Source organism: Ochlerotatus camptorhynchus, unplaced genomic scaffold, assembly GCF_037179485.1.
Source record: "Ochlerotatus camptorhynchus isolate MF236.1 unplaced genomic scaffold, CSIRO-AGI_Acam_v1.1 ptg000250l, whole genome shotgun sequence".
NCBI lineage: Eukaryota > Metazoa > Arthropoda > Insecta > Diptera > Culicidae > Ochlerotatus > Ochlerotatus camptorhynchus.
This window is the reverse complement of record NW_027040740.1, coordinates 732334-751835: the sequence shown is the minus strand read 5'-3', so window position 1 is coordinate 751835 and position 19502 is coordinate 732334. Positions and strand designations below refer to the sequence as shown.

The 19502-nt window shown below is 38.4% G+C and overlaps 1 protein-coding gene across 4 annotated transcripts in view; it reads left to right on the top strand.

Annotated features, from left to right (window-relative positions):
- The window catches only part of LRR (Leucine-rich repeat), a 68270-nt gene that overhangs the window by 970 nt on the left and 47798 nt on the right, over positions 1–19502 (top strand). For 2 of the 4 annotated variants that reach the window (XM_065226394.1, XM_065226393.1), the window contains exons 1-5: positions 10825–10992; positions 11059–11156; positions 11447–11497; positions 11564–11692; positions 11777–11860. In XM_065226394.1, the coding sequence (XP_065082466.1) occupies positions 10884–10992; positions 11059–11156; positions 11447–11497; positions 11564–11692; positions 11777–11860 (471 nt within the window). In that variant the 5' untranslated portion in view covers positions 10825–10883. Of the gene's footprint in view, positions 1–10824; positions 10993–11058; positions 11157–11446; positions 11498–11563; positions 11693–11776; positions 11861–19502 lie in introns of those variants that run through there. The other 2 variants (XM_065226396.1, XM_065226395.1) reach the window with 1 other exon arrangement.

Genomic DNA, 19502 nt, shown 5'->3' with positions numbered 1-19502 from the left:
AGTTTAAAATGACGTCTCTTACCACTCGAACTTTGTCGTGGAGTAATACCTACTTTGATTAGTTTTTTCTAGACTGTCGAGAAAATTGAAAACTTTGTCAAGCAGTTTTGGAAGAAAGTCTTCTACCAGCGATTTCACAAAACTGGAAAAACTAATTTCTATTTTTTTATGAAATGCACATATCAGGCATAACATTTGATAACGGCACAAAAGCATTTGTAAACAAACATTCTAAGGCCCTTTACACGCGAACCAAAGTACGCCCACGCAAACCAATACCACTTTCGGAAAGGTGATAGTTGCCCCTATGCGATGATGTTGTTAGTCTGCGTGGGCGTACTTTGGTTCGCGTGTAAAGGGCCTTAGAAGGTTTGTTTACAAATGCTTTTGTGCCGTTATCAAATGTTATGCCTGATATGTTGGCTACTTTTCCCGAGATTCTAGAAGAAAAAATCTCAAAATAATGTTTCATTTCAAAGTTCGAGTGGTAGTAAACGTCATTTTATCTGCTCGAATGAAGTGGTTAATAGGGAGCATAAAAAATGTGGAGTTAATTAACCACTTCATTCGAGCAGTTAAAATGACGTTTACTACCACTCGAACTTAGAAATAAAACATTATTTTGAGATTTTTTCTTCTAGAATCACGAGAAAAGTAGCCAACATTTGTGCTTTCCATAAAAAAAAATAGAAATTAGTTGGTCCAGTTTTGTGAAATCGCTGGTAGAAAGTCACGCCAAAACTGCTTGACAAAGTGGTGTTCGTTCACCGCTCACTTTAGAGCAAAATCAAGTTCGCATCGTTAGTAAAATAACTTTTCATAAATATATTGAGCTGATTTTTACACTAGCTTGAAGTGCATTATAATTAGATTGTAGATAAAACATAAAACATCAAAAATAATGCTATTAAAATATCAATGCTACCTACGCCAGGGAGGCAACATTCACACCTGGACCCTACCTATCGAGCCATCAACTCATCATGAACCGGGGACCAACGGCTTTACTAGGAAGGCGTGATCAGAGAGGTTATCCCGCATAATCCTAAACTTTACAAATAAGTTCTTGCCACCATGACTACACAATTTCATTCATCTTCCACCTCAACATTAAGCTCACTCTACCTTTGATGGTTTCAACTATTTGGTAGATAGTGATAGACCAAATAACCATTTGGGTGAATGGCGGTTAAGTTAAGTTACCATAAAATATTGACGATTTTCCTGAACGAAAATTTCCTCTATACCACAAACAGTTAAGTTATACTGCGTTTTTTCACTCAACTCACGGTATAGGGAATAGTTATATAATAGTTTTATAATAGATTCGGGCGCTAAATAATTATAATACATGTAATTGTTAGTTTATGGTGTAATAAGGTTAAATAATTACTTACTACCTTGGCTAGTTTTTGCACCTTGCTGTTGGTGGGCGGGCTTAATTTCATGCTTTATAGTGGAGTGTTGGAGACGGTGGCTTTATGGCCAGCGGTGCTGGCTCATGCCGCGATAGAATGGCGTCATGGGCAGGCAATGGGGATTACTAAGCTTCCCCTCTCGGATGAACCACTGCATGAGAAAACCAAAGATCTAGTCCAGCAGTGATAGTATTACGTGGTATTACACTTGTTACGCCTTTGTTTGAGGGCCGTGTTGTAGTACACTTACTTATGGGCACTGACGTTGGGTGCGATACTGGCAGATTTTTCCATATTTTGATTTGGGATAAATGTTTTTTTGTGGTGCGACATAGTGGAAACGTGTGAGCGTAGTTGGAGCATATACCCTATATAATTTAAAAATCAGCTAGGAAACTAATTTCAAAGTGAAGCATTTTAGTCACTTAAAGGTGTCACTGTAACTTTGAATCTTTTGTAGCATTGTTTGGTATAGTTTTCCCCTGAGTTTATTGTACATACTCGATAATTCTCTCAATACGCGAGTTCGATATATGCGGTTAAAGCATTTGAGTTAACTTATTTCTTTGTGTTCAAGTACTTACATTTGTAAACAGCAGTCAATGTTAATCTATGAACTAAACCCTACGTAAAATTGATCTTTCCTTATGTGGTATTGATGCAACGCGCCTACGTCTACGGAGCTTACCCTAATAAAAATAACCATAAAAGAGAGCTTAACGACGTGTTCGGGGTATCATCCGAACCATTTGTGGGATAGTTTACCCATTCGGGATACAGTTCGTTTATGGTATTTGTTTATTAGGGTACGCAGAAGTGATTCGCAATGCGGTAGAGCCAGGCCAGTGACAAGGCCTATATCAACAGCAGCGTTTGACAGTAGGCAGCATGTCCCGGGCTCAAATCGTTTATTTTGCTGTACCTACTGGGCAATGAGCTGGATTACCGAGGTAGAGCAGTCGGTTAAGTTGTGTGAGTAAAACCCCTGTATGATACATGCAATTAGTGACGTCACTACTTGCGTTTAGGTTGATTTTTTGGATTACTAATACAACCATATTTCACGATCTGCTTCACCTCTCTCTGTACCTCATTGCCTACTTGGTCCTCTGTCACGGTATAACTATAGTCGCTATATTCATAGTCTGGCGGATAGAATTTCGATCTATGAACAAGTGGAACCAATTCAATATATTTTAGATCAACAATTGAAAAGGGAATATCAAATTTATAAACAAAACGTTGATTATTCTTTCCTCGTCAATCGAACGCAAATTACCGGCATCGCCGTATAGGGGAAATTTTCCCCAAGCCAAAGATGGCGTCAGTTTGAGTCACGAGAAAAGGGTTTTCGAAGTTTTGTTCGCAATAACTGATTTGCTCTTTTCAGTTTTTGGTCATGATTTGCTCGATTGGTTCCGCTATTTGACAGCTCAATTGGTTCCCGAGAATCTATCCGCCAGACTATGAATATAGCGACTATTGATGAATCTACGCGAAACTGCACCAGTGCTTGCGACACCTAGGTTTGAAATCCAAAACCACAAAAGTGATGATGTACTAAAAAATATTCCATTCGATTTGACAGGTAACAAAACGTCATTTTCATTTTCTCATCATTTCCATCTGCTGGTCGACCGTAACGTAGACACAGAGAACAGACATGGAGGCTCGAACAAAATTTCTCTAAAAACTTGTGTAACACACTAAGATTTTTTTACTGTATACTGTAATTTTTTACCGAATACGGAACAGCAAAACATTCGGTAAACGGTTCGGTAATTTTTTGTTGTTTTACAGTACATTCAGTAAATTTATCTTCGCTCGTGACCTGTCAAAATTTACTGAACCGCATTGTAAATTAAGCTGAATGATTGGTAAAGTTCACAATAGCACGCTATAGCGTTCCGTAAATTTTTTACCGACCATTTTGCTAAAGTTTTTTTTCTTTCTTAAAATTTGGTTATAAAAGCAAATCAAATGGTTTATTTGACTCATAAAAACATTTATTTTTATACGTATGTATTTATATTGCGAACACGGACGCGAATAAAGTTATCGGCGGCAAACTGGGAGATGCAGGAGATGAACCAGCTACTGGTTGAAAACCTCGATGATTAAAAACTCCGCACACATTGGTTGTTTTTTTCATTGCAGTTGTTGACATTCGGCTTATTCCATGGTGACTGGTAAACAGAAATGATTGACCTAGGACCCCTAGGACTGAATGCAAAATAAAATTCGGTTTCGCATAGATTACATAGATTATAGCAAAAAAAAACTTAAGTACTTACTTTTCACACTGGAGAAACAAAGACCACTCAAAATCTTGACAGCGAAGGTGACAATATGAATTTACATATCTGTTCGGTAATTTTTACAAGAATCTAGCATTTGACTACCGTTTGTTTTGGTAAAAGGCTTTATTTACAGTACGTTCGTCACACTTTTTTATAGTATTGTAAAATTGAAGCCATTTACAGTTTCGATCAGTAATTTTGGTTTACAGTTTTCGGTGATTTTCTGAAAATTACAGAAAATCAGTATTTTTCATTGCGGAAAGATGGTAATATACTACATTTTACATAAATATCGGTAAAAATGATATTTTACAGAACGAGTTCAGCAAAAAAAAGTACCGAACACAATTTAAGAAATTTGGTGTGAAAGATTCCTATTCGACTTAAGCGCCACTAACGGCGACTTCCCCACTTAAAAACCCTCTTTGACAACATGATGGCGCTGGCGTTGCACAAACTACACTAGACACTAAGTGCTAGTAGCGCCAAGTGGCAATTTTCAACAGAAAATTTATCGATACTAGCGCCAAATTGGTCGAACGTGGAAAATTTATAGAGAAAATCAGGAGATGCTAACATCACGTAACGGCAACGTTCCCACTTATTTTACACAAGTTTCTGACCGAACTTGAACGTCTGTTCTCTGTGACGTAGATGCATCAATTGGCGTCTTGCAGTGAAACTTTTTCAAGCTTTCGCCACCTACATTACGAAGTGAGAACTACTAGAAGGAGGATAGTTTCCAAATTCGCCAAGTAAAACAGACGACTTTTGGGGCAAATCGGTACATAAAGAAAAACTGATAATTTCCGGTGGAAAAATTTGCTTGAATCGTGTAAGAAAACGTGTTGGCAAACTAACTGTTATTAATTCGTTATGGATCGGAGATGTTGTGAGATGTGCGATTTCCACTAGGATAAAAGTGGAAATTACGTTAATTTACTTAGGAAAGATTGTATCATGCTGGTGATAATAGAGAAATAGTTGTATAGGACGCCAATATTCAATAAATGTTCATTTTTGCCTTTTTTAGGTAAACATATTGATACTCACAATTTTTGACGGAAAACGCAACGGATCTTGATTTACTCAACACGCACGATACTATAAAATGATGCTCGATGGTTTATAAAGTGATAACAAGATGACAAATCATCTTTATTTTGAGTAATTGAGCAATTTACTTCTATTTACATCATATGTACGATGCAGCATTGATGGAGCTGTGAAATGAAATGAAAATATCTTATGAAAGTTCATCTGGAAAAGTCTGATCGTGAAAACATTTTCTTCTTCAATTCGAATGTTAGGAAGGATTTTACGCAGGCTTGATGAAAATTATGATTTAATGCTAATTTTCACGATTTCATGCAGTGGCGACATCTGCAGCGAGCTTTTAATGCAATCTCCCAATAGGTTTAACATGTTGCCTACGCGCCTGCCACTGGGCTGGGTAGAGCTCACCAAAAGTTTTTTTGAGCTTCTGTAGTATAGAATTTGATAGGTAAAATAACTAAATTGAAACAAAGCTCAACAGTAAAATAAGTAGAATATTTAGAGAGGAAATCAAAATTAATCAACTTGCCAACATAGGCTATCACATTTATTTTGGTGGCACTCTTTAAGTGATAATAAGCTGTTTTTTTCTCTACGGTTGTCTCGCGTGGCGTTCACAATTTGCGCGATTTTCGTATCTTACGTAATTTAGATATTAAGCTCTAAACGGTTTTACTGACTCGAGGTCGTTCCTTAAGCGGTGTTGGTACAGGTTAAACCTTTACCAACTGTAGAATTCAACGCGCCTACGTCTACGGAGCTTACGCAGAAGAGATTCGCATTTCGGTAGATCTTGTCAAACGTTTTTGAGCTTATGTACTATAGAATTTGTTCGGTGCGGTCGCGAAATCTTGAAATGATTGATACGTTCTTTAAATTAACTAATTTGATACAAAGCTCAGTAGTAAATAAGTAGAATATCTAGGGAGGAAACCAAAATTAATCAACTTGCCAACATACGCTATCACATTTATTTTGGGGGCACTCTTTAAATGATAATATGCCTTTTTTCTCGCTTCGGTTCTTCGCACGGCTTTGGAATTCGCGCGGTTTTCGTAACTTACATAATTTAGATATTTCGCTCGAAACGGATTTACTTATTCAATCGGATTACTCGTAGCGGATTAGTCGTAGTGCAAATATTCACTCTGAATTGTCTATCTTTTCGAGCAGCCATTTAACGCATATTATGGTAAGTTATTAATGTATATGATATTGGTTAAAAACTCACCTTTGTTATAAAATATTGGTAGTTATGTCTTTTTTAAGTTTATTTTTGGAGTGAACGGTGAAGGGAACCCTTGATCGTTTAGGGTCAAGTGGATGTAAACAAAAGCTTTTTTTTAGCAATAAAAGTGAGATTAAAGTTCCGATGGTTAAATATGATCAGCAGGCATCTTTAACAAGTGAATTAGTCGGTTAAACGCATGTTTAGAACTTATTTTAGGAATTTTTTCAACGCATTTTGACAAAATTAGCGGTGAATAAAGGTCAAGTGGGTACCACACGGTATATAATAGGTCATTAAAACTGAGTCTTTTGTTGCCATTATAAAAAGGCTAGATATTTCAAAATTTTGCACGGCAAGGTCAAGAGTGAAGCATTTTATAATGCTTCTATTTATCAATTAAAGCAAAGTAAATAAAATTTGGTTTTGGCACGTTGTGATTTGTATTAAAATATTGGAAAAAAGCAGTTTTTTTTTCTCCTGATTCTTGAGAATATTTCCGTGATCTAGGACGTTTCGAAGCAAGACGTATCTACGTCTAAATCAACGCAGATCTCAATGTGTTGAGCATCGAGACAATCGATCAATTCAATCTCTGGTCGGTTCCATTCGGGGCTTCCCGTAGCTCAGTTAGTAAAGGCGTAGCTAAAAAGCAAGAGCATGCTGGAAGCGATTGCGTTCAATTCTCGGTCCGATCAGGAGAAAGTCGCTAGACTTTCCTGGGCATAGAGTACTTGCCACACAATTATACTAATACAAAAATGGTACAGGCATCGAAAGCTATCAATTAATAACTATGGAAGTGCATCTAAAACACTCCGTTCGATTCACTGGTCAACGCAGTTAACCAGAAGCCGGATCACTTGGTGCAGACTCTCTCTCGCTTAGCCGCTGTACTAAAGCTCAGGTAACTCTCTACCTCAAGACTGACGCTCGTCCCGTATACTGCTTCAAGAGGCTTGTCGCATACGCCGCATGTCCCAAGGTCTATGCTGAGCTGCAGAGACTGCAATACAAAGGAATCATTGCGTCGGTTCAGTTCTCCGATTTTGCGGCCGCCATTGTAGTTGTGCGTCGGATAACATTTAGGTGAATATGTGGTAATTATTCCACGGGTCTCAACAACTCGCTTCCCTACCCGGATGATATCTACGCTGAACTAGCTAGCTAGCTGACTGCCATTTCTTTTCCAACATCGATCTCTCGGATGCGTATTTGCAAGGCGAGGTCGAAGAGGATTTCCTGATCGCAGGAAAAACTTGGCAGCGCACGACCGCAGTCCTCTAGCAAATTCATGATTATGGATTTTTTCTTCGGATTGAAAAGTGCCGGTTTTGTTTGTCGCAGATAAAGTTTCTGGGATGATAAATGAGAATATCCGTCCTACAACAGGATCATACAACCGGTCAAAAAATAGGCAATCCAACCTCGTATCCAACAGGATGTGCTTATGCATTTGTCATACTCAGCGCTAACTGGCGTTGCTAGATCGCTGCTCCTCTCTCCATTTGCGCTGCAGCTCCGACATAATCTGCGTGATTGCTCTGCTGACGGCATCCCAAGTACCCTCCTCTCGACACGTTAAGGACGGGCACCTCCCTGCGTGCTGCCTCGAACCTTGGACGGTCAAAGATCACATGTTCCGGTGATTCGTCCACGTTGCCGCACTCCAGACAGAGGGGTGACGTTGAGTGTACGAACCAACGCAGGTACTTCCTGAAGCAACCGTGACCAGACACGAACTGCGTCAGGTGGAAGTTGACTTCTCCGCGTTTTCTGTTCACGCAGGTCGAAGGAATCGTTATTAGTCTATGTGTCCATCTACTGTTCTCCGCCGCGCTCCATTCTTTTTGCCACTTAGCCAACGACTCCGCTCTCACCACTTTCCGTACTAATCCGGCTTCTCTCGGCCTGCAGCACTCGCCTCCGCCGATGGGGATCATTCCGACGATAACGCATTATGAGTTGAGTTTTTAGCTGTCACATAGAAAATATTCGGTGATAGGTATCAAGAGAAATCTTGATAGCATTTTATTATGAGACTGTAATAATTGAATTGACGAGTATCTCATAACAAAAAGCTACTGTTTACGTTTCAATTTTATTTAACTAACGTTCAATAACGGCGGTGCCGGTGATACAGTGGTAAGCGTGATTACCTCTCACCCCAGCAAGCCTGGGTTCATTCCCAGTCGGCGCCGCAGGGAATGTTCTGAGGCATAACATTTCTGATCACGTAAGGCAAGTTGGTCTCCGGTTCATGAGTTGATGGGTTGCCTCCCTGGCGTCGGTAGCATTGGTGCTCAGCATGGAAAACAATGATTTTAATACCATAATGCCGCGGATACACTTGTATGACAAAGTATGAACTTGAGCACAATTTTTATAATACATTATGATAACATCTTAAAACTATACAAGTGTGTCCATGGATGTGCTCATAATTTATTAAACAAATAATGCTAATACCACCGACAAACCGACATGACACTTAATTCTGACTTATACCCGAACATCGTAAACGGCCAATTTAAATGTGCAGTGATCCGAACTGTCAAAACCATACGATTCTTTGATCTAGATAAAAAATAATTTGCCCAGAATAGATCAGACACGAACCAATTCATAACTTTTGCATGCGGGTTCATGGCTTAGCTAAATATTTCTCGCGAACACGGAGCCAGATGTCAGTAGTGTGTTTTGGTCAGAAATTTTATTGTTTTGGGTATGGTCATTCATGTCGGTTTGTCGGTGCTAATACCCCGTTCACATTACAGCGTATATCACGTTATATACACTGTCTTGCAATGAGCACTCATACATCTAGTTTTCACTGGAAATCCTATGTACGAGTGCTCATTGCAAGACAGCCTATATTACGTGATATAGGCTGTAATGTGAACGGGGTATAAAGTTCATAGTTTGTCATACAAGTGTATCCGCGGCATAAGTGTGTCAATTTCGTTTAATGTAGTAATTTATTTCTAAATTTACATTATTAAGTGATCAATTTGCCCCGGATTACGGTACAAAATTACATCCATGGATGTAGATTTGTTCGCGATTTCTGTGTACATCGTGCAATGTTATATCACACAATCGATGGAATGATCTGGTTGCAGCAGTTTGGATGTAATATTCAACTTTTTTTTTTGCTGTGTATAATCGATTGAAAAATTTCTATTTTTCGGTTCGTTAATTGATTAATCAATTATTAGAATAAAAATCGGACATCCAACGAGAATGTCAAATATAAGGGCCGTTTATAAATAATGAGACAATTTGAAACGGACCGGGGCTAGTCATAAATGACGTCCACACGGTTACAAAAAAAACACGAGTGCTGAGTCGCTATATTCATAGTCTGGTGGATAGAATCTCGGGAACCAATTGATCTGTCAAATAGCGGAACCAATCGAGCAAATCACGACCAACAACAGAAAAAAAGCACATCATCTATTGCAAAAAAAAAATTCAAAACTTTTTTTCTCGTGACTCAAGACTCGCCTACGCAAACTAACACCATCTTTGTGTTGGGGAATGTTTCCCCTATCCGATGATGCGAGTAATTTGCATTCAATTGGCGATAGTACCTTTTCAATTGTTGGTCTGTATTAAATTGGTTCCGCTTTTTGATAGATCGAAATTCTATCCGCCAGACAATAAATATAGCGACTATAGTGCTGACTATAGTCGCTATATTCATAGTTTGGCGGATAGAATTTCGATCTATCAACAAGCGGAACCAATTCAATATATTTTGGAAAAAAAATTGAAAAGGTACTATCAAATTTATAAACAAAACGTTGAATATTCTTTCCTCGCAAATCGAACGCAAATTACCGACATCGCCGATAGGGGAAATTTTCCCCAAGCTAAAGATGGTGTCATTTTGCGTAGGCGATCCTTGAGTCACGAGAAAAGGGTTTTCGAAGTTTTGTTCGCAATAACTGATGTGCTCTTTTCAGTTGTTGGTCATGATTTGTTCGATCCGCCAGACTATGAATATAGCGACTATAGTGCTGACTGGTTGGTTCTACCATAGAGGTAACTCTAAGACAAGAAGGTCCCGAAGAAATGCGCTCAACTTTTTGGCTCAGCTCTGGTACTATCTTCGGTCCCAAGCTAATCGATGCACCCCTCGAAACATAGGAAAATGCACGAACCCCTCATTTTATCTTTCAAACTTTCATAGCGAATCAAAACAAACATAGTTTAGTACTAGAATTTCGACTAGAATGGGGTACGTTAATCTATTTGCTTGGGATCAATAGGCTAGTCAATTAGTGAGCCAATTTAAAATAGATAGTTTCGTATTGATTGTTGGTTCTATGGTACGCCAAATGGTCCTATTGGTCCTATTGTTGAAACTAGAAACTTTATGAAGTCCGTGATGTTACTTGGCTTACAGTAATTTAATATGTAATTAATATTCTTGGCTTGGCTTACAGTAATTTAATATGTAATTAATATTCTAAAATTTAATCTTTTGTTAAGTAATTGCCCTGGTGAAGCATAGACAGTGACCTCCTTCTGTGATTGAAATCGAAAACGAATTAAAACATTTGTTAATTCTATAAAATAACAAATAAACAACCATATTTTTGCATTTCAACGTAGTTGAAAACTTCGTTGGCGAGAGAGAGAGAGAGAGAAGAAAGAGAGAGAGAGAGAGAGAGAGAGTTAAAGTATTCCACTATCTGTAAACACTAATCATGATTCGGTCATGCGGAGCTAGATATGTTGTGTAAGCAATTCTATCGCCTTTGCTTATCAGAATACTGCTTCATTGATAAAAATTCGTTTTGAACAAAACATCCACACGTCGACTGCTGGATTATTTTCACGCGTATAACTATTTGTGGTACGTCTTTGATAAAAATGTATCGGAAAAATAGCAGCCGTAATGAATTTTCACTCGAATATGCAGGACAATACTTATCGAAAGTGTTAACATTGATGAATTTGGGTAACAATAAAAACATTACTGGTACCTTTTTGACTGTAAGTGTATTCCATTCGTCTTAAACTGATTCATATATATTTTTCTTTACAGAAAGCGTGAAAACATTGCTCGGCCGACATACCAAAATTTTGGTTAAGTATATGGTGAAATTGGAAATCAAAAATGATAAAACGGAAAACAGAGTACTGGTATGTACCATAAAGTACCATAATTTCGCGCATCTAAGCTCCTAAATTTGCGTTGCTTTGAAAACTTCCTAAATAGTGAGTTATGTGGATATTTCAAATTATGATATGTAAATAGGTATTTATTATTGACTATTATATGAGAAGAAAATAAATTTAGAAAATATTAAAATTCACTACGAAGTAATGGCAAAGCGAGCGGAGTTAAGAGCCGCGTGAAATTATGCCATTTCACAGTAAAATGATGTTGGGGTAAATTGTAAAACTTATTAACCATAAGTCGCTTTTCATAGGTTTTCACTCCAGTTCGCGTGTATTTACTAACGGCAAAAGTACCTACGAGGGTAAGTCGTATTTTCTTCAAGTACAAGTGCATATACTGACTAATCGATTCGATTTTTTTCTTGTAGATTGACTGCCACTTCCACTATCTCGATATACAATCGATTGATAGCAAAAAGCCAACGCATTTTTCGATTGCAACGAATGATAAAACTTATTCTTTTTCTACTATAGGAGACGCAGGCAATTTTAGTTCGGTAAATTATCAGAGGCTCCGCTGAGAGACTATAGGTCTGTAACAAGTATGTTACGATATTAATTTATTGTTGCTTGTTTTACAGAACGCAGACGTCATTTTAACTGACCTTTCATCGGCTGTGAAGCAAATATTTCCAACGGTTCCATTGAAATATATAATTCGCAAGGTAAGATTACAATAACATTATTTGAGAGCATTATGAAGGCTGGGATAGAAAATTATATTGTCATTATTTAAGCGGGTAGTTCAAAATGCTAATCCATCTATCCACCAAAAATTTGTCCCATGTTTGCACACCCTTATTTTTTTTTCCTGAAATTGAAAGAAGACTTACTGTAATGTAGCTGCAGGAAATTACTGTGTAAAATGTGGTTATGCTGTGATGTTTCTAGGCAAGCATGGGAAAAATCGTTCAATTTTGCATTCTCAACTCACTCACACGCATATAACATCAGAAACGAACAGCAGCTTGTGCGAGCCGCACTGATTTCGTTCGTATTCGCACTGGTTCTATTTTCTTCGATGAATGCAGAATTGAGCAAAACAGACAGCTGAGCGTAACATGAATGATTCTGAGTGTAGTAGTGTGGATGATTCCTCTCTTATTATTTTTTCCATGCTGAGCCTTTTACGATTGCATTCTGCTGAGTGAGCTGAATGAGAATTTTGCAGAAAGAATCACTTTTTATTTTCTAGCTTTAAACATACATTGACACATTTAAATCGCTTTTAATTTCGAGAAAACTGTGATACTGTAACACATAAACATAAACGTCACGCAAATAACTTAAAACTGCTGTGGCCAATTCAACTGATTTAAATCAGTGAGCCAAAAACTATCTGACTCAGCTATTTAAATCGTTAGCATTCGGATCTAACGCATTCAATCTGGTTCTCCCTCGCTAGAGAAAATTGTTCGGCTGCCTTTCAGATTATGCTTTTTCCCTTCTACTGCTGTCAGTTCTGATTCGAGCTGCAGAGTCACTTGGTAGGAAAAATTTACACTTGTTCGGCAATCTGTTTGTAGGCGAAGATGGCTATTTTGATTCTGTGGTGCTCGCGCGAGTGAATGAATTTTCCCATGCTTGTTTCTAGGTAATAATTACATGAATACTTAAGCTAGTTTCTTTCAAAACACGTGTTCAAAATTTAAAAAAATCTTCTCCCAAGAATTCTGTACATATTGTTGTTTGTTGGATTGTTAAAACGATTGTCTAACTACTGTATACTTAGTTGAAGATGCTAATTTCAAATAACAGACTGTAGTGGTAATTTTTATACGATAGATGGAGTAGATGAAAGCATAGAGTTGATAGTTCCGTTAGAGTACGGCAGTGTGAAGATTGTATATAGATATTAGACAAGCGAGCTAGGACAACTTTTAAGGAAGGTACAAATCGGTTTTTTTCATCTCTCTTTACCAAACTCCCCCTTTGGAGAGGGATGGTGAGGGGTGTCCCCCCCCCCCCCCGCCACCACTGGCAAAAAGAGATGAAAACCGACCCGCTCATGTAAGGCCGACCATCGAAGCATTGTAGATGTGTTGTCAAACATGGACTGGGAGAACATTCTCGATCATGACAACGTTGAGGCCGCTGCGCAAACTTTTTCTCATGTCTTGGCATACACTCAAAAAATTTATCACATATCTAATGGATGAAAAACATAGCTTTCATGTGATCACATAGCTAAAAATCCCACCACAAAATCACATGAATATTATGAGGCTGATGGAATTCATACGAAAAATCATATAAAATTAATGTGATCGCATAAATTTTATGTGAAATTCGGATGAATTCCATTAATTTTGATTATGGATGAAAATCATGTGCGTTTTCAATGGAAGCTACATGAAAATTATTTTCGGTGTATGTCATTGACAGACACGTCCCGAAAAGAATTCAACGCAAAGACTCTCACCCTCCCTGGCAGACGATTGAGCTGCGTAGGTTGAAGTCGATCAAGAGAGCAGCATTGAGAAGATTTACGAAGTATCGCACGCTTCCTCTGAAACATCACTACGTGAGGCTTAATCACGAGTATCAGTGAGCCAGTCGTCGATGCTTTCTGCGATTTCAACGAGGTATTCAGCGTAACCTTAAACTTCACCCGAAATCCTTCTGGAACTACGTGAACGAGCAACGCAGAGAATCTGGCCTCCCATCGTCAATGGAATTGAACAGTGAAGTCGCTTCCACTCCGCAGGATATTTGTCGCCTTTTTTCTGTCAATTTTGCCAGTGTGTTCACTGATGAGAGACTAAGTGACGACCATGTTTCCCTCGCAGCCAGGAACATCCCACTAAATGGTCAAACACTGAGTGCAATTGATGTCAACGTTGAGATGATTTCTAACGCTGCAACGCAGCTCAAATCGTCCTTCAACCCTGGACCCGATGGAGTTCCGTCCGTGTTTTTGAAGAAACATATTGCTTGCTTGTTAACTCCACTTCACCGTCTATTCCGGATGTCTCTCTCCAGTGGTATATTTCCATCCTTCTGGAAATGTGCACACATGTTTCCTGTCCACAAAAAGGGAAGCAAACGAGCCGTGGATAACTATCGTGGAATTACATCGCTGAGTGCTGTTTCGAAACTATTCGAGCTTGTTATTATGGAACCGTTGCTCTCTCACAGCAAGCAGTATCTGAGTGCTGATCAACACGGGTTTACTGGCGGTCGCTTCGCTCTACAACCACCAATCTGCTATGCCTCACATCCTACATTACCGATAGTATGACTGAACGGGTACAGACGGACGTTATATATACCGATCTATCCGCGGCATTCGATAAGTTGAATCATGACATTGCGATTGCTAAACTTGACAGGCTTGGGGTGAGCGGTAATCTCTTGAGTTGGTTCCGTTCGTATCTTACTGGTCGACAACTTATGGTTGCTATAGGAGATTGCAAATCAGCTAGCTTCTTTGCCACATCAGGTATACCGCAGGGAAGCCATCTGGGACCGTTGATTTTTCTACTCTACTTCAACGACGTGAACCTGGTTATCGAAGGACCTCGATTAGCATATGCAGACGACCTCAAAATATTTTTACGAATTTGCTCGATCGCTGACTGCCACAATCTTCAACATCAGCTTAATGTCTTTGCCAGTTGGTGTACTTTAAATCGAATGGTAGTGAACCCATCAAAGTGCTCTGCCATAACGTTCTCACGAAAAAAGCAACCGATTGTATTCAGCTATGACCTGCTTGGAACGACACTCGAACGCGTGAATCAGGTGAAAGACCTGGGTGTGGTGTTGGATTCACAGCTAACATTCAGGCAACACATTTCTTATGTCATCAATAAGTCGTCTAGGACTTTAGGATTCATCTTCAGGATAGCTAAGAATTTCACCGATGTCTACTGCTTAAAATCTCTTTACTGCCCCCTCGTACGATCGACGCTTGAGTATTGTTCTGCGGTTTGGAATCCGAATTACAACAATGGTGCCGAGAGAATCGAATCTGTTCAACGTCGCTTTCTTAGTTTTGCGCTTCGTAGACTGCCCTGGAGAGATCCGCTTCGGCTGCCCAGCTACGAGAGTCGCTGCCAACTGATAAACCTTGAACCTCTCCGGATTAGAAGGGACACCAACAGAGCTTTGATTATCGCCGACACTCTACAGGGACGAATAGATTGTGAGGCTATCCTAAGGCAAATTGACCTAAACGTGCAACCCCGACCACTCCGTAACAACCTCATGCTGAGACTGCCAGTGCGTCGCACGAACTACGGGGCATATGGTGCGATTTGCGGACTACAGCGTGTGTTCAATAGAGTCGCATCTGCATTCGACTTTCACCTCACACGTGATGCGCTTCGTCGGAGATTCTCATCTGTTTTCGCCGGCCGCAGTGACTGACAGAGAAAATTAGTGTATTTCCATTTATGTTTTTTTTACATTCTGACCATGTTGCTTTGTTTTTCTTTCTGTGATTATTTGACATGTAATTTTACTATTATTATTTTTATGATTAGTATTATTAACATCATTTGGGCTACAGCCAGCCTGTTGATGTATGGCAACAATAAACAATAAACAATACCAACTGTGTGTTTGAAACAGTTCTACCGATTTTTTACCGCACTTCAGTTGTTATTTGAAGGAAGGCATCCAGTCGTAGGTTTGGAAATTGCAACTATTGTTTACCCCTACCACGATATGTGCTCCTGTCATCGTCGACTTGACGATCTCGAGGGGACACGGGTGGGGTAGGTGCTGCTACTGTACCTTTCGACCATTGACAGTAATTGATGGTATGCTCCCATCCAGAGTTATGTACTTTGACTATATGTTTTTAGTATTACTTCTACGTGAAGTCAACGATTTACATAGTTGAAGATGCTAATTTCAAATAACAGACTGTAGTGGTACTCTAACGGAACTATCAACTCTATGCGTTCATCTACTCCATCTATCGTATAAAAATTACCACTACAGTCTGTTATTTGAAATTAGCATCTTCAACTATGTAAATCGTTGACTTCACGTAGAAGTAATACTAAAAACATATAGTCAAAGTACTGTATACTGCCCTAATGCACTGCCTAATTCCACTCATGTTCGCCTGATTAAACTTCGAATCGGTCGGTACACATAAAACTATCGAGAATCTTATCTACTTCGATTTGGCTTTAGCTGATGATATTGGCGTTCTGATATTATGGACATTACTCCTTTTTTCAAAATATATCAAAGAAAAGAAGGAAACATATTCAATAAATGCCGATTTTCCTTCTATTGACATGAGTTCTTTCATATATATTTTTTAAACAGTTATGATAAAAGGAGTAATATTCGAAGATATTGATTCTTTTGCGTTTTCATACAATAAAAATAAGCTCCGTCTACTATGTACTCCCTCCCCATGGACATGTAGATTGACAGTACTAAAGCAAAGGGTTATGTTTTGTCTCTTTATATCTGCAACTATGATGATTTCCCATAGTGAAACATATCATATGCCTCAAACGATTAATTCTTGGTTTTTAATAGAACTTCCATGATCAAATCGGCTGCTTCGTCTAGACTGAGCAATTCTGATTATAGTACAGCAGTTCCATTTCAAATGACGATTTTTTTTTTTTAATTTTTTGATCGACCTTCTACGATTATGTTAAAACTTTGCACAGTTGAAGTAATGAAATTGGGTTGTTAGCGGAATGCTAAATAAAACAGCAAAAGGGTTTATCTTCCATTTAATTCCACTTAATTAATTTTGGTATCCATGACAGATACGTATTTCGACTACAATGTGCAGTCTTCATCAGTGTCATTCCCACTAAAGAACTTATCAAAATCTAACCCCCTTAAGTACTCATCCCCTAGGTAAAAAAGTCAAGATCATAGGTATAAAAATGAAACTACAATGTGTTGAATCGGAACCTACCTAACTAATAAAAACCAAAGATTTAAGTAAGCTAAAGGAGAAAAATCTATACAAATCTCTAATAAGGAAAATCCCCAAAGGCTTGGTAGCCATCATAATGAAGTAATGAAATTGGGTTGTTAGCGGAATGCTAAATAAAACAGCAAAAGGGTTTATCTTCCATTTAATTCCACTTAATTAATTTTGGTATCCATGACAGATACGTATTTCGACTACAATGTGCAGTCTTCATCAGTATTCAGAGATTTGTATAGATTTTTCTCCTTTAGCTTACTTAAATCTTTGGTTTTTATTAGTTAGGTAGGTTCCGATTCAACACATTGTAGTTTCATTTTTATACCTATGATCTTGACTTTTTTACCTAGGGGATGAGTACTTAAGGGGGTTAGATTTTGATAAGTTCTTTAGTGGGAATGACACTGATGAAGACTGCACATTGTAGTCGAAATACGTATCTGTCATGGATACCAAAATTAATTAAGTGGAATTAAATGGAAGATAAACCCTTTTGCTGTTTTATTTGCACAGTTGTTTGTTATTGCCCAACATGCCATTTTACATACATGGTTCCCTAGTTTTGCACACGACTAACACTTGAAAAGGGCTTATGCAAAAATGATACGCATCAATAGAAAAATATATATCTCGTGAACGATTTGTTTGATTGAGATGGCGTCTTAGAAGAAGTTGCGGACAAGTATTGTACCTTTCATGAAAAAATATACACTGTGAAAAATTATATTTTTTTTTACAAAAAAAAAACAAAATTGTAAAAAAATGCATATTTTTTTTAATTATTTTTTTATATTTATTGTGTAGTTTAGATAAAGTAATACCAACTGACACTGTGCATTTGCTGGGCAAATCATAAACAAAAAAGTTATGAATTATTGAAAAAATAAGTATGTTCCAAAATACCATCTACAGTTATTGAATATTTTTTAAATAGTGTTAATATTAAAACACATTAAATTTACAACAAAAAAGCTCATAATGCTTACATTGCCCAAAGTTGTTAATTTCGAGATACTCGTAGGTAATTTACTAATCGCATATATTAAGAAATTTTCGCCCTTTTGAGATATTTACTCAAAATGCACGATGCACGAAACGATTTGCGAATCTGTGTGGAACTGGTGAGTATCAGATTTGTTCTGTATACATAGGAACTGGGAGGGCTTATAAGAAACTTTTTTTTATTGCGTTTATTTATAAGACCCCCTCGCCTTTTAGGCATTGCTTGGGCCGATGACCATTATTTACAATTAGATCCCTTCCCGCTTTTATTTTTAAAATAATACGTATTATCTCCTATTTGATAAGTTGCATTATTTTCATCTAAACGATCTGTTTGCTGACCAGTCTTCTGGGTGCACTGATCAGCACGAAATTTCTTTTTTTCGTTCTCCTTGTGCTTCGACAACCGACGTTTGTTGGTATTTTCAATGAAATCCTTTGTTGCGCTTGATGAGCTGGTGCTAGAATTTTCGTCGGCTGGCGCCGGTGGTGTAGTGGTAAGCGTGACTGCTTTCTCACCCCAATGGGTCTGGGTTCAATCCCAGCCCGGTGGGATTTTTCTGATATATAAAAATCTCTGGTCACGTCTTGGTTGGCGTTGGCCAAATTTGGATTTTTCAGATATAATCCTAAATAGGACCTAGATTATTTAATACTCTAGTAACCTCAAGTCCGTGCTCTGTCACAATGTTTCATTGTGATTAATCAACACTCAAAGGGGTAAAATATCAAATTTAGGGTGAATTTGAAAGAAAGGGAACTTGGAGTGTAGAGCGCACTGCCCACTGGACGATTCTGAAGCCTGGCCAAGTGAGTGGGGTATGGGTTTATTTGATTGAACGTCATTTCCAATGTATATATTGATACATTCAAACCATTGGCATTTGAGATAAGACAGAGATAGGATGCGGAGGGCCCGCTTAGGGGAAGCGTAACCCATGTTATGGTTTCCATTTATTAAATAGTTCAGATAGGCTGGAAATGACAGGTTCATAGTGAGAAAATGTACCATATGGGGCCCGTTCACTGATCAAAATCAGATTCACATCGTCAGACCCTGCCCAAGAATAAGGGGATTGACGATGTCTTGTCAAGTTTTATTTTGAATTTGCGTTTTGCATTTAATACTCTAGTAAATCTCGCGTCCGTGCTCATTCACAACAGTGTGAGGTGTCAATGCTCACTGGGTCATATGTCTTAGACCAGTTCCAGATTAGTTTGCTATTAATATCTTCTGCATCGCAGTTCGCGATAGATTCCTAAATATGGGTTCTCTTTTCCGACCATAATAGTGTGAGGGAAGGGGGTGAGTTCTGGATCAACAGTGGAAGGGGGCCCATCGGTTTTTGTGGGCAGGCCGTCCAAAGCCCATTCCTCACAGATCGGGGGCT